The sequence below is a fragment of the Antechinus flavipes genome, chromosome 3, assembly GCF_016432865.1.
Source record: "Antechinus flavipes isolate AdamAnt ecotype Samford, QLD, Australia chromosome 3, AdamAnt_v2, whole genome shotgun sequence".
Lineage (NCBI taxonomy): Eukaryota > Metazoa > Chordata > Mammalia > Dasyuromorphia > Dasyuridae > Antechinus > Antechinus flavipes.
Window position 1 is genome coordinate 228,211,679 of NC_067400.1, and position 22,363 is coordinate 228,234,041.

A 22,363-nucleotide genomic window follows, 5' to 3' on the forward strand; every position below is an offset into this window, starting at 1 on the left:
CTCAATTCGGACCCCACTAGGCAGGGCCAGCAATACACCCTTTGTCAGCCTGAAGCAGCTCCAGAAGATGAGAGCTTCGTCCCTTTGTCCCAAATGAATCTGGACTGCTTGAGGTGGGAATGATGGGATAATGGCCCTGAGCCCCCCAGGCCTCCACAGTGCTGTAGTTCTATGGCTGTCAGATGCCAGTCTGTTGATCTGTGATGATAGGGTTTCCAAGACAGATAATGGGAGTTGATGGAAGCTGGCTGAGGCCTGCTCATTGCTTTAAGTAGCAATATCTTGTCACCTTATGCACTTAATCACTAGAATAGTTCAAGATTTCTTAGCTAAAGTGGTTCCAGAAAGCTTCCACTGATGTGTGGGGGTTGATTCTAAATGGTAGTGGGTGGGGTACAGTTAATTCTGAAGAAAAGGACCAGCCTAAAGGCCCAGATAACAAGGATGCCCAAGTGGAAGAAATATATCAGGATTAGGGTGAGAAATCTTCAAACGTATGAAAAAGAGAAGGAAGTGAATGGGACCAGGGCAAGATTTCTGAAAAAGTCTATGGGATGGAGTGGGCCAGCCCCTTAGGCCTAAGCTTTAGGAAGTCATGAGACCCATAGGAAGTGGACAGCATTGCTGATCATTGGTCAATGGTTACTTTCTTTTCAGTCTATCCAATGAATCCAAGTCTTTTGCTAGTTAACCAAATTCATTATTTTTGGCTCACCAGGCCAGGTACAATGCTGGGAGATGGGAGCTGAGAGGCTCTGGATCTGCTCAACAGGTGTGCTCGGGCCTCTCCTGGCAAGAACTGAATAAATGCTTCCTGTTTGTCTTTGAAGATGCCTCTGAGTAGTCAGTTTGGGTTAAAGGGGTCTAGTACCCCTTCCACACACATTTCTTTTAAGAATTTGGATAATTTGAATTTTTGAGCCGACAGCACTGACAGCACTATGCATAATACTGCTTTTTGACATAGCAAATGTGTTGTTGGTTGCTTCTATAAATTTTTAAGCTTTTTCTGGTGTGTTTTCTGTATTGGTAATATTCTTCATTAATTATCGCTATTTTTTAAAATTAGCTCATAATTCCAGTTTGATTTCTTTCTGTAATGTTTTAGATTTTTCTCAAACTCTTCTTTTACTTGGTTGTATAATTTTCTAACCAATGCTAATTCATGGTTGATTTCTGTGAATATTTGATTTTTTCATTTGAGCACATCTCAAGAATTTCTCTAAGTACATATTGAATTCCTACTCCCAACTTTTTTCCATTTAATTAATAGTCAATAAACATGCATTAAGCACCAGGTGTCAGGTACTGTTGCTAAGCATAGGACACACAAATAAAAGGCAGTCCCTGCTCTCAAAGAACTTATAATTAAAGAAATGCATAAAAGGAAGCTGAGAATGCAAGAGGGAAGCAGAGAACACCAAAGAGTACTTGCTGCCCAGGATTCAAACCAAGAAGAGCTTTGTATATATTTATTTGCATGTTGTCTCTCTCAATAGATTTTTACATCTCCAATACCTGGCACATAGTAGATACTTAATTTTTTTTTTAAATTGATTGGGAAGCATGAGTCAATGCCAAGCAAAGTAGCTAATATTTTAGCTGATTCCTTTGCTTCATAATATTCTTTTAAAAATAAAATTATATCAATATTTCCCTTGCTTTTTGCATTTTAAAATTACAGAAGATTTTTATTGGTGTGTATTTCTTTAAATATTTTTCTGTTTTGTTCCTCTGGGGAGAGGGGGGTTAAGCACTACATGAGGAGCCTGGCTCTAATTCCTTTACTTTACCATCTGGTAATGGAAGTCTAGTATTTATATGTGAATAATAAAAGCTTTGTGTTTTCCATGTTGAGTTCTATATGTTTTCATGAAGTCAAGATCTGGAAATGTTCTCCAAATTATGGATGTGTTTTAGACAGAGGAGAAAAAGAGATAGGCTTGAGAAATATCTAGAAACAGATAGTAACTGAAATCATAAGTGGACCACTAATTTAAGTTAATTTAAAGAAGGCTACCTCCCAGAGAATTGTCTAAAAGCATCTTTCACTAGAGGAAGGGAATAGAGGCAGGAAAGCAAGTTAAGAAGACCTTGTATCTTTGGCTACACACATAAGAGAAGGAAGAATACCCTATTTGTTACAAAGCACACAGGCCCTGTGGATGACCATAGATTTTATGTGGTCACATGAATAGTTTTTTTAAAAAGGTATGATGTGGGAATGAGATACCAGACCATTCATGGGCATGAAAGAGAGGCTAACATTACTTTTTTTTAAGCTAAAAATAATATTTGTGTTCTGATTTGCCATGTTTTATTGAACAAACCTATGATTTTCTTTTCCCAGCTGTGTATTGTTCGCCTTTGTTCTCACCAATGAAAATGGGACTATTTAGCTATAAATTTACATCTGTTTGATTTCAAACGGCTTTGTAACAAAAGAATTAATGAGGATTTTGAAAAAATAGACTTACAACAATAGATTGTTTTTAGGTTCTTTTTTTGACCTGTCTTGGTAATGTCTGAGGTTTTTGTTAGTGTGTTCTTTTCATCATTTTTCTTTCCTTTCCTTTATTTTACTAGTTAGCAATTTCCCTTTAACCATGGTTTCATTTGCTGCTCAATAAAACTTGCTTTTGTTTGATATATTTTTTAGGTAAACAAATTCACTAACTTTCAAAAAACATTAATTATATATTTTGTCACAGAGAGGAACAAATTTTTGAGCTGATTTTGAGCTCTATTTTTTATGACCCGTAGAAGTTCAGTTTATTGTCACTGCTACATTCCCGTATCCTAATTGCCAATAATCTCTCTATCCTATTCCTATACCTGATTCAAATCAGATCACTAGTATAATATTTGAAGTAAAAATATTTTTTTTCATTTGACTAAAAGTAGGTTTTAAATATGGTTATCTCAGAGATAAAAGGATGAATCAGTTGAGCTCTTTTCAAGGCTCATAGCTTTACTACTTTAAATACTACAGGTTTCCAGAATATATTCAATGAAAAATAAATTAAAGGGTTTCATATCTGCACTATAGATTTTTGGAAATATGTAAAAGGTATAATATATTATACTGAGCCATAATATTTTTGTTTGTTTTTGCTGAGGCAATTGGAGTTGTGACTTTTCCACGATCACACAGCCAGGAAGTGTTAAGTGTCTGAGACCAGATTTGAACTCAGGTCCTCCTGATTTCAGGGTTGGTGCTCTAATCACTGCACCACTTAGCTGCCCCCCCTATACTTTTTTTAAAAGAACAAAATTATTTGAATCAGGGAAGGGAAATCAGACTAATATATAGCAATGCTAATCAAGCTAATATCACCCAGGAAGATGAAAAAATTTCCAAATCAAAATCAGACCAAATTGATTTAGGCAAGGATCCCTGAAGTATTTGTTATCCTTTATTTTCTTTGAATTTTACTGCTGTGGTCTAAACATTAGACATCAAAATCCTTTGTGGGAATCTTGTACAAGCCTTATTTTCATGGTTAAAGTTGAAGATCCAAATCCTGATATTAAGATAACTCCAAAATATGGATAATGCTCACAAACTACTACTACTATTACTACTACTAGTACTACTAGTACTAGTACTACTACTACTACTACTAGTGGGATATGGAGGGTGTTGAAGTGCAAGGGAATAGACAAATATGACAAGCCTGGGTGAATAGAAGGATGGTAGTACTCTCAAAGGAAAGAGAAATCTAGAGGACAAGAAAGTTTAAAGAGACTATCTGGGTAGAAATTCAGCATGTCCAAAATAATACACATCTTTTCCACCAAACCTACTCCTTTTCCAAATTTCCCTATTTCTGGAGATAAAAATGGACAATGTTAAATATAGAAAATTGAAATAGTTTATATAAACAAAACCAGTACAGTTAAAATTAGAGAAAACAATTAACTAGCAAAAAAAAAAAAAAAAAAAAAAGCTTTACACTAAATTTCAATGATACAAAAAAGCATGATATCCAATGTAAATAGCATGATGATTTAAATGTGTAAGAATTATTTTCTAGCAGATAAATGCCAAAGGATATGAACAGGCAGTTCGCAAAAAAAAAAAAAAGAAAAAAGAAAAAAGAAATGCAAATTATCAGTGATCATATGAAAATTCATTAAAAATAAGAAAAATATAAATGAAAACAATTCTGATGTTTCACTTTATAACCATTAGATTGGCAATGATGGTTTTTTCTCTTTTTAACTTTTTTCAATAGTATTTTATTTTTCCAAATACATATAAAGAAAGTTTTTAACATTCATTTTTATAAAAATTTGTGTTCTAAATTTTGCTCCCTCTCTCTCACTCCCCCAAAGATAGCAAGCAACCTAAAAGTTAAAAATGTACAATCTTTTAAAACATATTTCTACATTTGTCATGTTGTTCAAAAAAAAAAAGAAAGAAAAAAGAAAAACAACAAAGAAAAAAAGATCAAAAACCAAAGAAAAGTGAAAAAACTATGTTTCAATCCATATTCTGTCTCTATAGTTTTCTCTCTGGATATGATTGGCATTTTTCATCCCAAGTCTATTAGAATTGCTTTGAATCACTGTATTGTTGAGAAGTGCCAAGTCCTTTACTGACCATGACATAATCTTGTTGTTGCTATGTACAATGTTCTCCTGGTTCTGCTCACTTTACTCAGCATCAGTTCATGTAAGTCTCTCCAGACTTTTCTAAATTCAGTCTGCTCATCAGCCATTCCACAACTGATGAGCATCCAATAAATTTCCTGATTTTTTTTTTCTTTAAAGGAGAGCAAATGTTGTTACATGTTATACGTTGTTACACAAAAATGTGAGAGAACATATGCAGTTATACAATGTGATTTGTTCTAGCCATTCTTGAAACTAGTTTGGTATTAAATGCCAGAAATCATGAAATTGTGTGGACAGTATTCAGGATTAGCACCACTAGTGTAAAAGGTTGCTGGGCTCTTTTCAGGACTACTCATCCACTTTCGATATCTACCTTATTACCCCAACTCTCACTTGTGGCTCCCAAAAAACGCACTCTGGTAAACCATCTTGGCAGACAGGCTAAACCAGGTTGAGGGTAACAGGTCTCAAACTTGTTGGTGAGTAAGGGGGACATCTACCCCAAGCATGTGAAGACTTTCCCTGGCAGATGAGAACAATATGTTCTAATAGCCATGAAGGTAGCTGAAGTAGGTAGTTGTGAAGTATTTGAGCTTGGTCAGACTCCCAGGAGGCCAAGATCATCCACTGCATCTTGGACCACTGATAGCATGCTGATTTTTGTCTTGCCACTTGATCTGCTAACTGGAAAAGTGAGTGAAATTGATGACTTTGTGTAACTCTGCTTTACTTAAATCAAATTCACTCACAAGTCAAGATATCATGCCATGATGTCATCTTTGTCCTATTTAAAATTGAAGAAAAACAACACCTTTTGATCCAGCAATATTGCTACTTGGCACATAATCCAAAGAGAAAAAAGAAAGAGTAAAAGGACTTATATGCATAAAAAATATTTGTTGAAGCGATTTCTGTTGTAACAAAAAGCTAGAATCTAAAGGAACATACCAATTGGAAAATCACTGAACAAATTTTGGTATATAAGGAAAAGATAAAATCAAAGAAACATGGAAAATTTGTACAAATCTGTGAAGAACATAATAAGTAGAAGCAGTAAAACAATTTATATGACTAAAGCATTTTAAAGAAAAACAACTCTGAAAGACTTAAGAATTCTGATCAGTGGAATGATAAACAAGACTGCAAAATGTCAATTTCAAAGCATGCTTTTCAAATTCTTGACAGAGAGGTGATGGACTGTAAATACAGAATAAGATATACATTTTTAGCTATGGCCATGCATGGGTTTGTTTTACTTTACTATATTTACCTATTATAAAGGAAAACTGGGGTTGGAGTTGGGATTCTTGACAATAGAGCAAAGAAAAAATGAAAAGAATATCTATGAAACTTTTTTTAAAATGCACAGAATAGAAGGAAATTCAAATATAACCACAGTTAAGCAAGACTAACATATGAAATCTGTTGCATTGTTACATTAAAAAAAAAAGCTACATGTAATAAGAGATTCCCCCTTTTAATGCAATCTTCTTTTTTGTCCTTTGCATATTGAAGTTTTTATGGATATTTGTCTACATCTCAATAATAAATTTTTAAAAATTCCTTAATTAAAAACACCATCATTCTTCCAGTCTTCCATAAACTTGGTATTATCCTTAGCTCCTCATTCTCCTTCACCACACATATCCAAACAATTGACAAATCTAGAATATAATAAATGAATAAATGGGAGTAGATAAAGTTCACTAAGAGAAATAGAATAATGAAAAAAGTGAATCCAGGAAACAGTCATGGAGAGATATCCATGATTAAAAGGTACAAAATGGAAGTTAATTCAATAAAACAAGCAGAGAAGGAATGACATGATTGAAATGGAGAGCACCATCATAAAAGTAAAGGAAGGAGAGAGTATCCAGGAAAAGAGTATAAAAATTACAGAGATGTTTAAGAAGATGAAGACTGGGAAAAAGGCCATCACATTCAGTAGGTGAAAGATTTTTATTGATAATCTTTGATTTAAAAAAAAAAAACAGCTTCAGTAGATAGCTGGGATTAGATTAGTGGGAGAGTAAGAAATTATGAAATAAATAGTTGGTAAGGAAGTAGCAATATAGAAAGACTACTTTTTCTTGAAATCTAGTAATAAGCAGAAGACACAGGATCAAAAGTATAAGGGATTAGTAGCATCAAGTTAAGATTTTTAAAGGATAAATGAGATATGAACATGTTTGTAGGCAATATGGATGGAGCTAATAAAGAGGAAAGACAAAAAGATGACAAGACAGTATTTATATTTTATTCTGTGATAATTTCATTTTAGATGTCGATTTATGTTGTCTTTACTAGGAAGTTTAGGATTCCAGGATATGCAAAAATGGCTTATAATATCAATGACAGCCCATGTTAATGTAGTGCTTCAAAATTACAAGCCATTAGATATGTTATTTCATTCAATCTGCACAACATGTAGAGTAAGCAGGAGAAGATTCATTTTCTTTCTTATAGAAAACTAAAAAACAGGCTCATCAGGTTAAATAATTTATGTGCGAGCACCTATGTAGTAAATTATAGAGTTAGGATCTAAACCCAGTCATTTTAATCTTAAATCCAGATGCATGTTACATTTAAGAAGCAATCAAATCCAAAAATAGATAAAATAAGCAGAATTATATTCCTATTTGAGAGTAAGGTTCTGCCTGTCACAACTCTCTCCACTCCCTTCTTATCCAAGGAAGCAGGCTTAAACCCAAGACAGTACCATCTTTGTTTTCCAAGACCAACTGCCTTCACAGGAATCAGCCTCAAGTCCCTCACATGGTACAGGCTGAAGAGTGATTCTGTATTTTTTCCTTGGTATTTATTTCTGTTGTGTTGGCAGCAGCACAATCAATGCATTTTGGTTAACTAATGTGCCTGAGCATATAAAGCAGTCTTGTGCAGGCACTCAAAACAATTTTTTTTTCCAGCTGGGGGTAGGGGAGGGGAAATAATATTGATGAATTTAATAGTGATATGCAGCTTATTCTCAAGACCTTCAGTGAAAAGCAGAATTTGTACTGTGAACACATTTTGTATATAATAAACTCAAATGGAGATCTGTACTAATATTAATTGCCCTCTAGAAATAAAGCATCATGCATAGAAACATTTGCTTCTTTCATTTTTGTTTGCAGTTAATGAAGGTAACTTCACAGCCTTCTTACTTTATGGTTCAATCTTATTCAAAGATACATGGATTTTAACCTACAACTATAAAATATGAACCTAGTCTCAAACCATAATACTGTCAAACAAAATAAAGCTATGATTTAAGTATGAGAAGTTAGTATGTCTGGCTAGCTTTATACTGCTGAAATTCTGAAAGACTGATTCATAAATTCTTCGTGTTAACCTTTTAAAAGGTCAATGAACTGACAGAAAAAAAATTTAAAGCTTATGTTCAGGTAGCATAGGTAATCTGAATTAAATATTATATAGTCAGTCAGTCAACAAGCAATTTTTAAGCACTTACATAGGAAGAAAAGAAACATTTTACCCCGTCCTTCTCCAAACAGACAAAGCAAGTAATTGCAGCAGATTTTGAAATTCAAAAACATAAAAAAGAGCAATTAATAGACTCAAAGATGATGGTTGTTACATTGGTATTAAGAAATTTCAGTACTTTAAGTATATTCTGAGGCCTTAATATTACTTATAACTTAAAATGAAAGGTTAAATTACAGTTGCTAGCATGCATGTATAAAATAACAAAAATTCAAGGATGGGCAGATTTAATAAGGACAGGATGCAAATGAGGGCCGGGAACATGTTGATGCACAGGTATAAAAAAGAGAGAATAAAAGCAGTAAACAAAATAACTATTTCAAGGATTCAATTAAAATCTATTAAATGCTTATTTTGTATAAGCCTAGGCTTAAAGATACAAAGAGAAACTGAAAACATTCTTACCTTTTGGGAGCTTATCTTCTATTCCTTCACTAACACTCATAATAATAGAATTATTATTCTATTAATAATAGAATTCCTAATAGAATAGAATTATTTTATAAATTCTATGGAAGATTCTCTAATGGAGTTCTCTCAATTAATGGCAATCCTCACGAGCAGCTAGGGCTAGTCTTTTGAAAATTTTGCACAAAAATAAATTTGGTATTATGTGTAACCAAGAAAAAGCTTAAAACTGTTTTTTTACCTACCTATATTTTAAAATATTTGAATCTGATCATTTCTCTCAAATTACTAAATCAGGAGGCTAAAACCAGCAGTCTTAGTTTACCTTTCAATTGAAATGATCGAGTTACTAAACCAGCTTCATAAGCTATTCCACATCCTAAAATATTTACAATTGAACCCACTCATTTCAAAGCCATTTGTCTTAAATTCCATTGAAGAATACAATGGAAAGCAGACTAGATGTGAAGTTTGAATTTTGAGTCTCCTTCTGTAACTCTGGGTAAGTTACTCCTTGTATCTCGGATTAATTTTATTTCCCTATGTAAAAAGACAAAATTGGATTAGATAGCTTCTGAGCTGCACTCTAGTTAAAGTCACTTATACCCTAAGTTACAAAATGTTTCAGTTAAGCAAATCTTTACCTCTCAATTTCATCTTTTATAAAAAGAAGAGTTTGGTTTAGATAATCCTTCTGTGAGGTCCCCTTCCAGTTTTGATATCCTGATGGTTGCAATGGATGGCCTGAAAAGGCAAACAAAAGTGTTTGGCAAGAAAACTATACAAAGTGAGATAAAAAATTCAGATATTAGGATATGCTTTCACTTTGCAATCTTATCAACTCCCATACATTTCTTTTATTATCTTTTACAGATTATTCTCAGATCTATATATCCAGCCTCTATGTTTCTGTTCAGCTCTAGTCTACCTTACCTACTGGGCATATGATCTCAAATTCAGCATATCTAAAACAGAATTCCTTCTTTTCCCCAAACCTGCTCCTTTCAATCTTCTCTATTATTGTAAAGGGCACCATTCTTCCAATCAACCATAACTTCAATGCTATCTTCTATTCCTTCTTCCTCATCAAATATTCAATGCATTGCCAAATCTTGTAATTTATTTCTTCCCAATCACATAGCCACCACTCTTTGTCTGGATCAAGGCAATAGCATTTCTCCAGATTCCCAGCCTCATTTTCCCCCACAGATGCCAGAATGACTTTCCTAAAGCAAGTTTGACCATATCATTCCACCCTTTCAAGAAACTGGTATGCTTCCCTCTTACTTCTAGGATCAAATACAAACTCCTAATATTTACATCTCTAGACATCTCAGGCCCTTTGTCTCTTTCCAGTATTCTTAAACATTACTCTTCTTCATGTATTCTATGGTCAAAACATACTGTTCTAATTGGTTTTCCTCACACAGAATGCTCCATCATGTCTCCGTGTTCTGCACTGGCTTTTCCCATGTCTGAGATGTTTTCTCTGTTTAGCTCTCACTCTTAGCATCCTTAGGCTTTCTTTAAGATTCAGCTTAAATACTTGATGTAGGAAGCTTCCCTCTTCCATATACTTCCTCCTAAGTTACTTTATGTGCATTGATTAATGTTGAAATGGCAGAAACTACTACTGCTTTTACTCTCTTTTTTTGGCTGTCCAGACACTTAATTAGCAGCATCAGCACAAAGTTTATACTTAATGACACTTAATGATTAATTGAAAGGTAAAGTGACTTGCTCACATTTAAAATGTTAAGGAGAACAGGACCATGTAGAGATACTTCAGGCAAGATCTCATTCCAGGCTGGCACTGATCCTTTGAGATTCAGTTAGTCAGTCGGGTCTGTGTCTACATAATTATATTAACATCTAGCTCACATCCTTTCACTTTGTTCCATTATTATATTATCAGAATTTGTCAAATGTTGTGCTCAACTTTTCCTATCAGACTCTGTATTACTAAAAGCTGTTATTATGCACATCATTCATTGCTAGCCTCCAATCATCCTAAGTATTAATATTCTTGACATCACTTCTTACAAAATCATACTGTTCTTGGATTTATCATCAGTTACCTGCCCTTAAGTGCAAAAGGAATATGAAGTGTTATAAGAACAGATATAAAAACAAAGATCATTTATAATAAGGAACGATCAGTAAAGGCTTTAGTGCAGAACTGGTTTTCAACAGGCTGAGATATGTGATGAGTTTTAGAAGGGGTTTCAAAACATAAAGAAATGCACAAGAAAGGTTGTAGGTACATGTAGGTACAGCTGGGCATGATATCAGCAGTCAGCTAATGTGCATTTATTTAGGGTTTTCTATGTGTCGGGCACTGAGCTAAGCATTTATTTTTAAAAAGGCAAAAATATAAATCTTATGCTCAACTAGCTCTCAATGTAATTGGGAAGACAAAAGCAATTATGTACACACAAGACACAGATATACATAAAACACATATGTATACACACATATACATAGTAAATAGAGGGAAGAGTTTGTGGAGATAGGAAGTAGGTGAGGGGATGAAGAAAAGGCCCTATTGGGGCTGCTAGATGCCACAGTGGATAAAGCACTGATCTTGAAATCAAGAGAACTTGAGTCCAAAATCCCATCTCAGACACTTAATACTTAATAGCCTGACACTGGGCAAGTCACTTAACTCAAAATGCCAAGCCAAAAAATAATAATAATAATAAAAAGGTCACTAACAAAAGGTCTTGAAGAAGGCCAGGAAGCAGAGGAGAACACAGCCAACATGGGGGAGATGCAGCAGCAAGTATGAGAATAAAATTTAAGAACATTGTTAAGACAGAAATAGGCCAGATGGTGAAGGGTTTAAAATACAACCACAACATTGCTTATTTCATCTTGGAGACAATAAGGAACCAAACAAATTAACAAAAGAACCAAATAAAATAGGGGGCATGGAATAGTAAGACTTGTACTTTAGAAAATCACTTTGGCAACTGAGAGGAGAATAGTTTGGAGTTAGGAGAAATTTGAGGCAAATAACAATACGAGCCTATTACAAGAGTCCAGGCAGGAGGTGATGGTTGTATTTGTAGAGAAGAGGATGTAGGAAAAATATTGTGAAGATAAAAATAATAAGACTTGATGACAGATTGGCTATTTTAGAGTGAGATATCAAGGATGACACTCAGATTTTGAGCGTGAAAGAATAGTAAGCCATTGATGGCAAGAGGTTAGTTGGGGGAAAGGAAGGGTTTGAAGAGAAAGATGAGTTCTGATTTGGGACATATCGAGTTTGAAATGATTACGTAATATGCAGTTTGAGATAATCAAAAGGCAGCTGGCAATGTGGAACTGGAACCCAAAAGAGAGATTAGGGCTGTAAATAGAGATATGTGAATCATCTACATACAGATAATAACTGAACTGATAACTGATGAGATTGTCAAGTGTGATTGTAGAGGGAGAAATGGGATCAGGACAGAACCCTGGAAGACACTTATGATTAGTAAGCATTAGAATAGCTGAAAATCCACTATATAAGAAAAAATAGTCACAGGTAGGAGAAACAAGAAAGAGCAAAGTCCTGAAAACCTAGAGTAGAAAGTATTCATGAGAAAATGATCAACAGTATCAAATGTAATAAAGAGGCTAAGACTGAAGAATTAGAAGAGGGAAAAGGTCATTAGATTTAGCAGTTAAGAAATCACTGGTAACTTTGGAAAGCTATTTTAGTTGAGTAATGAGGACTGCAGAGGACTTTGAATAAAGAAAGGGGAGAGTAAGCACTTGAACTCAGTAGACAACTTTTTCATTAAATTTAACTAAAAAGAGAGATAGAATGGTAGGTAGCCAGGAGGAATGGCTGGATCGAGGGTTTTTTGTTTGTTTGTTTTGTTTTTTGTTTTAAGGATGACAAAAGCATAGGCTTGTTTTAAGGCAACCAGGAAAGAACCAGTTGATAAAAAAAAAAAAAAAAAAAAAAAAAAAAATTGAAGATTAAAGAAGGGCCAAATGGATTATCTGAACCATGTGGTATAAATGGAAAGTCTTTACAATCTGAGGATCTGAATTACATTTTTTTCTTTGACCACCTACTACTTGTGTGACCTTGGACAAAAAAACTCTTTCTCTCTGGAGCTCAGTTTTCTCATCCACAGAATGAGAGAGTTGGATTACATGATGGTTAAGATCCATTTACTTCAACAAACATTTTTCAAATTAAATTTTATTTTTTCCAAACAATCTGCCTCCTTTTCCTTCCACATTTTCCCATCCCGTCCTTCCCAAATTGGGAATGCAAGAAAAATAATGGTCTTGTTAAAAACAAGTAAAACAAATTCCCAATTCATCCATGTCCAAAAAACCTTCTATGTCTCTATCTTTGCACCCATTGACAACTACCTTCTCACATCCAAATCCAGCAGTTATTACCTGTGATCTTGGACAGATTATTTAATCTAAGTGCCCCCAGCAACTAAGCACTTAAATTAAAAAACTTATTGGCTGATGGAGGATGTTTCCAACATAGATGAAATCCCAGGCCCAGATGCACCCCTTATAAAATATGCAAAGCTTTGTGCTAATTGCAGGAGATAAGACACCCCCAACTACCCCCAAAAGCAGCTACAAATTAGATTGTTCTTTGTAGTTTATGCTCATCCCAAGACGCTCCCCAATGGTAGAGCTCCATCCCTCCAAAATTACTTTGCATAACTTTCTTTTTACTTTATCTGGGAACAAATTGGTTGCATGCACTCCAAGTTCCTTAAGGGAAAGAAAATGTTTATTTACTTAATATCTCCATTGCCCATAAGGGCTTAATAGATGTTTATTAAATTAAGTCATCAAATCAACAAATATGTATTAAGCACCTACTACATACCAGCGAAAGGGCACCTATACGGAACAGCGGATAGAACTAAGCCTGTAATAAACCTTGAGTTCAAACAGGCCTTAGACACTTCCTAGCTGTGACTCTGAGCAGGTCACTTCACCCTGTTTGTCTCAGTTTCCTCATCTGTAAAACATGCTGGAGAAGGAAACAGCAAACGACTCCAATATCTCTGTCAAGAAAACCCCAATTCGGGCGACTAAGAGTCAGATAATGACTTAACAAATACGCATACAAAAGAACAAAAAACGCGGGGCATATAAAAGGAAAAAAAAAAACCTGAAAATTTCTTGAGATGAAGAATTTAGTAACGGCATTAAAAAAAAATTCACCCCAGTGCCTCACTCTGCAGTGACTTCACTAAGTAACTGGAATGAATTAATTCACCCGTTAACACCCATTCCAATTACTTCCATCATTAATCGATTTAATTATTTAATTTCCCGGAAAGGTGTCTTTATCGCCAACTCTTCCAGTTCGCGCATGCCCAGATCTTCCCTCCCGCCTTGCTCCACAAGTAGAGAAATGCTTTGGCGAGTCCAGCACAAAATAGGTCACACTCCCTGGCTCAGAAAGAGCCTCCGAAACTACAAACATACAGACCTTCCCTAAAGCCTCTCCACGGGATAACGTAACCGCTGCCTGCTTGCCTCGGCTTTTTATATCTAAAGGGACGTTGCGTGATGACATCACTGATGGCGTACGACGACGTATAGTACGCTGACTCCGTGAGGCGGCCAGCGGCGGCGACATCCTTCTGGAGCGGGGCTGGGGGCGCCCGTTTTGAAGCTGCCCTGGGCAGGCTTCCTGTTCGCTTCCGCTCTCATCGGAGCCTCCTTCTCCTCCTCCTCTTTCGCGGGGCCCCTGGGGAAGCCAACCAGCCAATGCGCTCAGCCCCGCACCCGGCTCCGTTCCCCCGCAGCTGCCTCCGAAGTAGTCGGACGCTGTTGTCTCCTCTGGAGGCCCCGGGGCCGCCTGTGCCCTCGTCCGCTTGGACTGCGGTTCCGCCACGCCCTCCTTCGGGGCCTTCTCCAGCCCCTGTCTTTTGACCTCGTGTTCCCCCCCCCAAAACTCGAAATAGCCCCCACTTCAATGCCGGTATTCCGGCGGTGTCTTTAAGGAGTCGAGGAAGGAATTGGGGTCGTGGCCTTGAACAGCTTTTAATATAGACAGTCCGGCCTCCGTTCTTGGGACCAGAAAAAGTGGGTGCGGGTGGTAGTTGTGCTGGTGAAGGAGGAGGAGGGGAACAAGGGGAAAGGAAAGAAAAACAACAATAAGAACAAGTAAAAGACAAACAAAAATGCCAACTGGTAAAGTTCTGCAGCCAGTCCTAAAGATGAAAGTGGATGAATTGTTCCTGTGCTGGTTGAGTGAGACCAACACCCAAGTGATGCTCAAGGACTGCTTGAAAAGAATCAAGAATACTGAAAGGATAGAAATTGGTAGAGGAAATGCTGGAGAGAGTGAACCTTTCTTGACTACTAAAATCGCTAACTCCAAGCAAAATATATTAGATAATCTGATGGCTCCCTTGGTGACACCTTCTAGTCCTTGTGTTTCCACTGCATTGCCCCTGGGTACTTCAACTAGTTCCAGAAGTGGGCCACATGTTCGAGGGACTCGTAGATCTACAGGGACAAGAGTAGTAAGTTTTTCTTCTTAAACATTTCCTAAGTGATAAAATGCATAGGTCATTCGTTTGATTTGCACATTTGCTGTATGACTTGGAATCCGTGATTTCCATTGATTGAGTTAAAGTCTGACATAAAAAGGAAAAATAGAATTGAAATTTGTTCTCAAACAAGATTCTAAATTATTTCTTTTTGATTAGATTTTTGATTAGAAGTTTTAATGTATATGGAATTGCTCTTTATCATCTGTTTCTCAAGTTAGATGTTAATCATTTTCAGGAGAATATAATAATGTGGATACAGTTCAAGTAAATGAAGTAGAGATTTTCTTTACCTTGACAGAGGATTGAATATACAGTAATAAATTTTCTCTAGTGTTTTTGTTAACATCATTTTCTATTTGTAAATATTATATCTGCTGATTTGTAGTATGTATAGAAATAATTTGTCATTTTCAAGTTATCTAAACTTTGTTCTCACTGTTTTTGAAGTGTGTAGATGTCAAAGAAAATATATGATTTAATAAGTACTGTGTATCTACAGTATTTCTGAAGCTGCAGAATTGTTAACTCCTACAATTGAGCATATATGTTTCATTATTATAGTTTGGTAATGTGATATTAAATTACTATAAACTTTGGAATTAGACACTAGATTAAAAGTTTCCTCTTCAGCAGAAATATGCCTGACAACAAAGAGAAGTTGTTGTCAAACATTGGTTAACATTAAACTTAGCAGATTTTCATGTGTCATTCAGTGCAGTCAGCATCCAACTGCACGCAAGGTGGGGAGAAGAGAGAGCATAAAGACAAAAAGAAACTGGAAAAATAATTTCGACGGAATATCAAAAAAAAAGAGAATCATGGCATTTCAGAGATGGAAGGTTTCCTCCATCTCTAATTCAGTCATCCTATTTTACTGATAAGGAAACCAAGTTGCAGAGAGCCAGTTACCTCAGCTGGATGAGAGCCCAAGAAAGTTTTTTAAATACTGGCAGATTTTCTCCAAGTAATAGAATATATTTTACTATTAAATTCTAATCTTTTGTGTCTCTACTTACCTCAATGGTGTCAAAAATTTTGAAAGCAAAATTTATTTTAGTCTGTGATTTAAAAAGTAAATTGTTTTATAATAGTTATGTCCAAAATGGAAAGCCATATCAAACAACGATAATATGTCTTAAAATGGTTGTAAATTGTTGTCCTATACTGATTATAACTCAAATTTGTATAATATTTTAAGGTTTTCAAAATGCTTTCTTCTTAATCTCTCAATACAATAGCTACATATATCCCTATTTTACAGATGAAAACACAAAGACTTTAAATGATTTGCCCAAAGTTACATAATAAGTGGCAAAGCCAGGGCACAAACTAAGTGTTATGATTTGTGTTATGATACAGCCAGTGTCATTTTCACTTACAGCCCTGCCTTTGATAGTAATGGTGTTTTAAATTCATCTGACAATGGTTTGCTGGGTGGGAAAAAGAAGATTTAAAACCTTTTAAGTTGTCGAATTTATTGGGGTAAAATTGGGCAAAGTAACTCCTAATTATTGCTCTAATTTCCTCTTCATTAGTGGCGAGTATCTCCCTTTTCATTTTTAAGACTAACAATTTGATTTTCCTCTTTGCTTTTTTTAATCAGATTTACTAAGGGTTTGTCTATTTTGTTGGTTTTTTCATAGAACCAACTCTTAGTTTTATTAATTAATTCAATAGTTTTTTAACTTTCAATTTTATTGATCTCTCCTTTTATTTTTAGAATTTCAAGTTTAGTGTTTGACTGGGGGTTTTTAATTTGTTCCTTTTCTAGCATTTTTAGTTGCAAACCCAATTCTAAAAACTTTTTTCATTTAGTTCAGATGCAAGATAATTAATGACCAAACTGTTGGCTGCAATGAGAAATAAAAGTAAGAAAGCAGAGAAATTGTTCTGGAAAAAAAAAAAATCAGCAGTAACTGATTTGGTATGGTACATTAGATAAACATCACAGAAAAATTGTTGAATTTTTTTGAGTCAGGGTAACTGAAGACATAGTGGTGAAAATATAAATGGGGGAACTAATTTTGGAAAGAGAAGAACAAAAATCAGAAGATCATAGATCTAGAAAAAAGAAACCTCAGATCACCTAATTGAAGTCGTCCTACATCTTAACAGATTAAGAAACTGAGGCCCAGGGAGGTTGTGACTTACCAATTGTTGCACAAGTACTATGGACTAGATTTTTAAACTGCTCCAGATTTTTTTCAGAAAGAGATGCAAAAACTTGAACTTCAAGAATATTTTAGTAAGAAATTATTGTCAGCAAACAATGTATCAAAATACTCCTTTTGAAGTTCTAGAAAGCGCATCTAGATATGCTTTAATAAGAGTTTATCTTCTTAATAGTTAGAGGTAGATTGGAAAACAATAAAGGATGTTTCAGATAAACTTTAATATAGTGATCCCCTTCTTGCAATATATGTTCTTTAATAAATGGGAAATACAACTAGTGTGAATAAAGAATCCCTTGAAGAGGTTGAATAGTCAAAATTATAATTAAGTAAAATGTGGTATTTTGTTTCATCCCAATGGAAATATGCAGTACAGATTCAATTAATACAACCACTAAAGGAGAATTCATAATTAATACTAATTAGGAACATTTTATGCAGATAAGGCAGCTATATAGCAAAATCTTTTATTTTGACTTATTGTCCTTCTCTCCTGTTGAGCACTTCCATTTCAAGTGGCCTTCCCCTATTTAATAATATGAAGAAGGCCAGTCTGCTGAAAAAATGTATCACATTGTATTGCAAAACAAAATACAAATGGCAGATTTTGATTATCTGTATTCAGTTTTATTCCCATTAACTCATGATTTATGTATATGGAGAAAGATTTCATATAGGGGTTATTGCTATATTCCATAAGTTTTCCTTCTATAAGATCTTAGTGCTTTTTTTTCCTTTTTTTTTATTTGACCTATGAATTCAGGTGTGGGATTGATAGGTATAAGTAACACCTTATTTTAAATGGAATTTCACTTTCTCTTGCTGCTGGACTTCCATGGCTATATACAGAAGTGCTGATGATTTATGTGGATTTATTTTATATGCTGCAACTTTGCTGAAGTTGTTAATTTTGAGTCCTTTTTTAATTGATATTCTGAGATTCTGAATATATATATATATCATCTGCAAAGAGTGATAGTTTTGTTTCTTTGTTATCTATTTTAATTCCTTCAATTTTTTTCTTTTATTACTATAGATAACATTTCTAGCACAATACTGAATAATGGTGATAATAGACATCCTTGCTTATTATATACCTAATTGTACTGAAAAGGCTTCTAGCTTCTCCCCATTACAGATAATGCTTGCTGATGGTTTTAGATAGATGCTACTTATCATTTTAAAAGGAAAGTCCATTTTTCCCTTTGCTTTCTAGTGTTTTTGAAAAGGAACAGGTGTTGTATTTTGTCAAAAGCTTTTTCTGCATCTATTGAAGTAGTCATATGATTTCTGCTGGTTTTATTATTTATGTGGTTGATTATACTGATAGTTTTCATAATACTTAGCCAGCCCTGCATTCCTGGTATAAATCCCACTTAATTATACCATATGATCCTTGTGATATAATGCTGTAATGTCCTTATTAGTATTTTATTTAAAAATTTTCCATCAATAGTCATTAGAGAAATTGGTCTATACTGTTTCCTCTCCACTCTGTTTTAGCTTTTCCTAATTTAAGTAGCAGCACCATATTTGTATCATAAAAAAAATTGATAGAACTCTGCCTATTGTTTCAGAAAGTTTTATATAATACTGGAATTAATTGTTCTTTAACTATTTGGTAAAAATTACTTGTGACTCCATTTGCCCCTGGAGATTTTTTCTTAGAAAGTTCACTGTCTTTTTTCTAAGATAGGGTTATTTAATTATTCTATTTCCTCTTCTGTTAATTTGGACAATTTATATTTTTGACAGTATTCACTATTTTACTTAGGTTGTCGGATGTGTTAGCTTACACTTGGGCAAAATAACTTCACTAGCTTCATTGCTGGTGAATATACCCTTTTCATTTTTGATACTGATAATTTGATTTTCTTTTTTTAAATCAAATTAACCAATGTTTATTTTATTTTATTTTTTAATAAAACTGGTTAGTTCAATAGTTTTTTGATTTTCAATTTTGTTACTCTCTCCTTTGATTTTTAAGATTTCCAAGTTGGTCTTTAATTGGAGATTTTAAATTTGTTGGTTTTTTAGTTGTATGCCCAAATCATTGATATGTTCTTTCTCTATGTTATTGATATAAGTATTTAGAGATATAAAAGTTCTGCTTTGATCGAACTCATGAGTTTTTGCACATTGTATCATTTTCGGCATTCTCTTTAATGAAATTACTGATTGTTTTATGATTTGTTCCTTGACCTACTCATTCTTTAGGATAAACTTATTTAGTTTCCACTTTATTTTTAATCTATCTCTCCATGATCCTTTATTGAATATAATTTTTATTGCATTGTGATGTTGATGAGGTTAGTGGCAGGTTCAGGAACCAAATAAAGCGGTTTGGCTCCTTAAATCCCCCTAGGATTCAGCTCAGGATGGGGAGTTGTAGGAACCCTTTTCTGGCAGCACAGAGGTCCTTCCTAAAGGAATTTACAAACCTGAAAAGCTAGACTAGCAAAAAGAAGTTTATTATTGGCATTGGAAAATCAGCCTTTGCTATGCATGAATAGAAAGACTGAATTCCTTGGTGGCAAGGTCCGACAGAGGTATAAAGTCTTATTAGGGAAATAGGTGAGAAAGATAAAGAGAGGGTAATGCTGAAAGAGAATATCATTTCAGCGGGCAGGAGTTGCCGCTATGCCAGGTAGAGAGAAGTTCATTGGCATGTTAGGTCCTCTGTAAAGAAATGAGTTTAAAATTGCTGTTTTTAAAAGGAAATCTGAGACAGAAGTTACAAGGAAATGAGATTCCCTTAATGCTGTCACTGCCCCCAGGCCTAGATGAGTCCACTTACTAGGAGTGATTTTGAGCCAACAATAGGGGTCAATAGAAATCTAGATCTCCAGCTAACTGAGATTACTTCAACTACTTCCACCAAGATAAACCACTTTATCTTGATTCTCTGGGGTGGATCTCACAGAAGCAGGGTTCAAGGAGAATCTCTCCTTCAGGGAGCTTCTCAGGTGCTTCCCTTGTCAATATGATATTGTCCTTCATTCTTACAGAGAATATTTCAGCTCACACCTGTGCCATCTATTTATGTATATACCTTTTAATAGCCCAAATAATGATAAAGTTCTTAAGAGTTACAGGTATTTTCCAGGGATATATTATAGCCAGTTTAACTTTATTGAATCCCTTAAGTTTTCTCTTTCCTTTTTACCTTTTTATTGCTTCACTTGAGTCTTGTATTTGAAAGTCATATTTTCTGTTCAGTTGTGGTCTTTTCATCAGCAATGCTTGAAAGCCCTTTATTTCACTGAACTCCATTTTTGTGGGTAGGAAATTCTAGGTTATAATCCTAGCTCCACTGCTTTCCAGAATACCTTATTCTAAGCTTTCCCATCCAAATTAATGTAAAATCTGCTAAATCATATATAATCCTGACTTTTGTTTCTTTCTGGCTGCTTGCAGTATTTTTTCCTTGATCTGGGAAATCTGGAATTTAGCTATAATATTCATGGAAGTTTTCATTTTAGGATTTCATTTAGGAGGTGTTCAATGATTCTTTTACTTTCTATTTTATCCTCTTGTTCTGCATGATTTGTTATTTATATTATTAAGGCAGTTTTCATCGATAATTTCTTGAAATATGATACAGATTATTAATTTTTTTTGTTTTGGCTGTCTGTCCAGTAACTTTAATTATTCTCTCACAGATCTATTTTCTAGGTGATTTGTTTTTCCAATGAAAAATTTCACAATTTTTTCATTCTTTTTATTTTGTTTGTGTCTTTATGTTTAATTGAATAATTAAATTCTACTTGCCCAAGTCTACATTTTAAAAAGTTAAATTTTTAAAAATTTAGTGGGCTTTTTTGTCTCTTTTTCCATTTGGCCAATTATGCTTTTTAAAGAATTGTTTTCTGTAGTGGATCATTGTACTTCCTTTTCCTTTTAGCCAATTCTATCTTTTAAGAAGTTGTTTTCTTCATTGAATTTTTGCATATTTTCCCCTCACTTTTTTGTGCTTCCTTTACCAAAGTATTGGCTCTTTTTTCATGATTCTTCTGCATCATTATTATTTAGTTTTTTCTTGTGCCTGTCTTATTTGATGTTTAACATCTTTGAGTTCTTTCAAAGATTCTTTTTGGGTTTGAGACCAGTTCACGTTTTTCTTTGAGGCTTTGCATGCAAGTATTTTTGGCATTGTTGTCTTCTTCCAAGTTTGTGTTTTGAACTCCCCTGTCACTATGAACCTATGTTAATGTTAGTTTTTTGTTTGTTTTGTTTGCTCCTTTTTCCAGCCTATTTCATGTAATTTTTAAAGTTGGTTTTGCCCTCGGGCCCAAGGGACAATATTCTAAGCTTCTTATGGAAGTAGAGTGGGGCTTCTCATACATACTCCTATTCTGGGGGCCCAGGATAATGCAGATGACTTGACTCAGTGGGAGTCAGAGAACCTTTTAGATGGCCTGCTCAGTAGGAGCACGGGGTCTAGCTTCTGACCAGCTGCACCAAGAAATCAGGTCCTCACCATTAGTTTGCTACACTGGGGCCTGACCTGTCAAAAAGTGCTTTGCTGTTGGCTTGCCTGAAAGCTGCCTGTCCTGTACTGCAGTTTTCTTTTACATGAGTATATAATAGGGAGAAAATATAAGTAACCCTTAAGATAAAATTCCTATTTCTGAAGATATTAACAAGGTAGAAAAAGGTAATTGATTAATGAAGTAAATATGCAGTTTTGAAACTCAGAGGATTGATGATTAACCTCCAAACAAGCATAAGTAACTAGATATTGAAAATCATGGGAGAAATAAATTAGAAAGCAAAAGAATTTTTTTTAAGGTAAATAAAACTTAGAACTACTTTTTAAAGGTCAAATCAGTAAACCACTAACTACTTTACTTTCTTCCCCCTAAAAGAGAGGATAATAACATTTTCAAATTAATGAATATGGTGAATGCAAAAAAAAAGTAAATTGTGGACTTTATATACTTAGTTATATAAATTACAAAACTGAGAAATGTATAAATACCTATAAAAGCCCTAAATTAAACCAAACAATAATAGACATCTTAAATCTAATCTCATAAAGAAAATCCAAACAAGCAAAACAGACTATTAAAAGAAAAATTTCTATTACAGACAAATTTACAAATGAATTCTGTC

General features: G+C 34.4%; 1 protein-coding gene across 3 annotated transcripts in view; it reads left to right on the forward strand.

Moving 5' to 3' along the window:
• The first annotated feature begins 14,691 nt into the window (after positions 1-14,691).
• The window catches only part of PPP2R3B (protein phosphatase 2 regulatory subunit B''beta), a 109,844-nt gene continuing 102,172 nt past the window's right edge, over positions 14,692-22,363 (forward strand). For all 3 annotated transcript variants that reach the window (XM_051984614.1, XM_051984615.1, XM_051984616.1), the window contains exon 1: positions 14,692-15,047. In XM_051984614.1, coding sequence (XP_051840574.1) covers positions 14,703-15,047 — 345 coding nt within the window. In that variant the 5' untranslated portion in view covers positions 14,692-14,702. The remainder of the gene's footprint in view (positions 15,048-22,363) is intronic.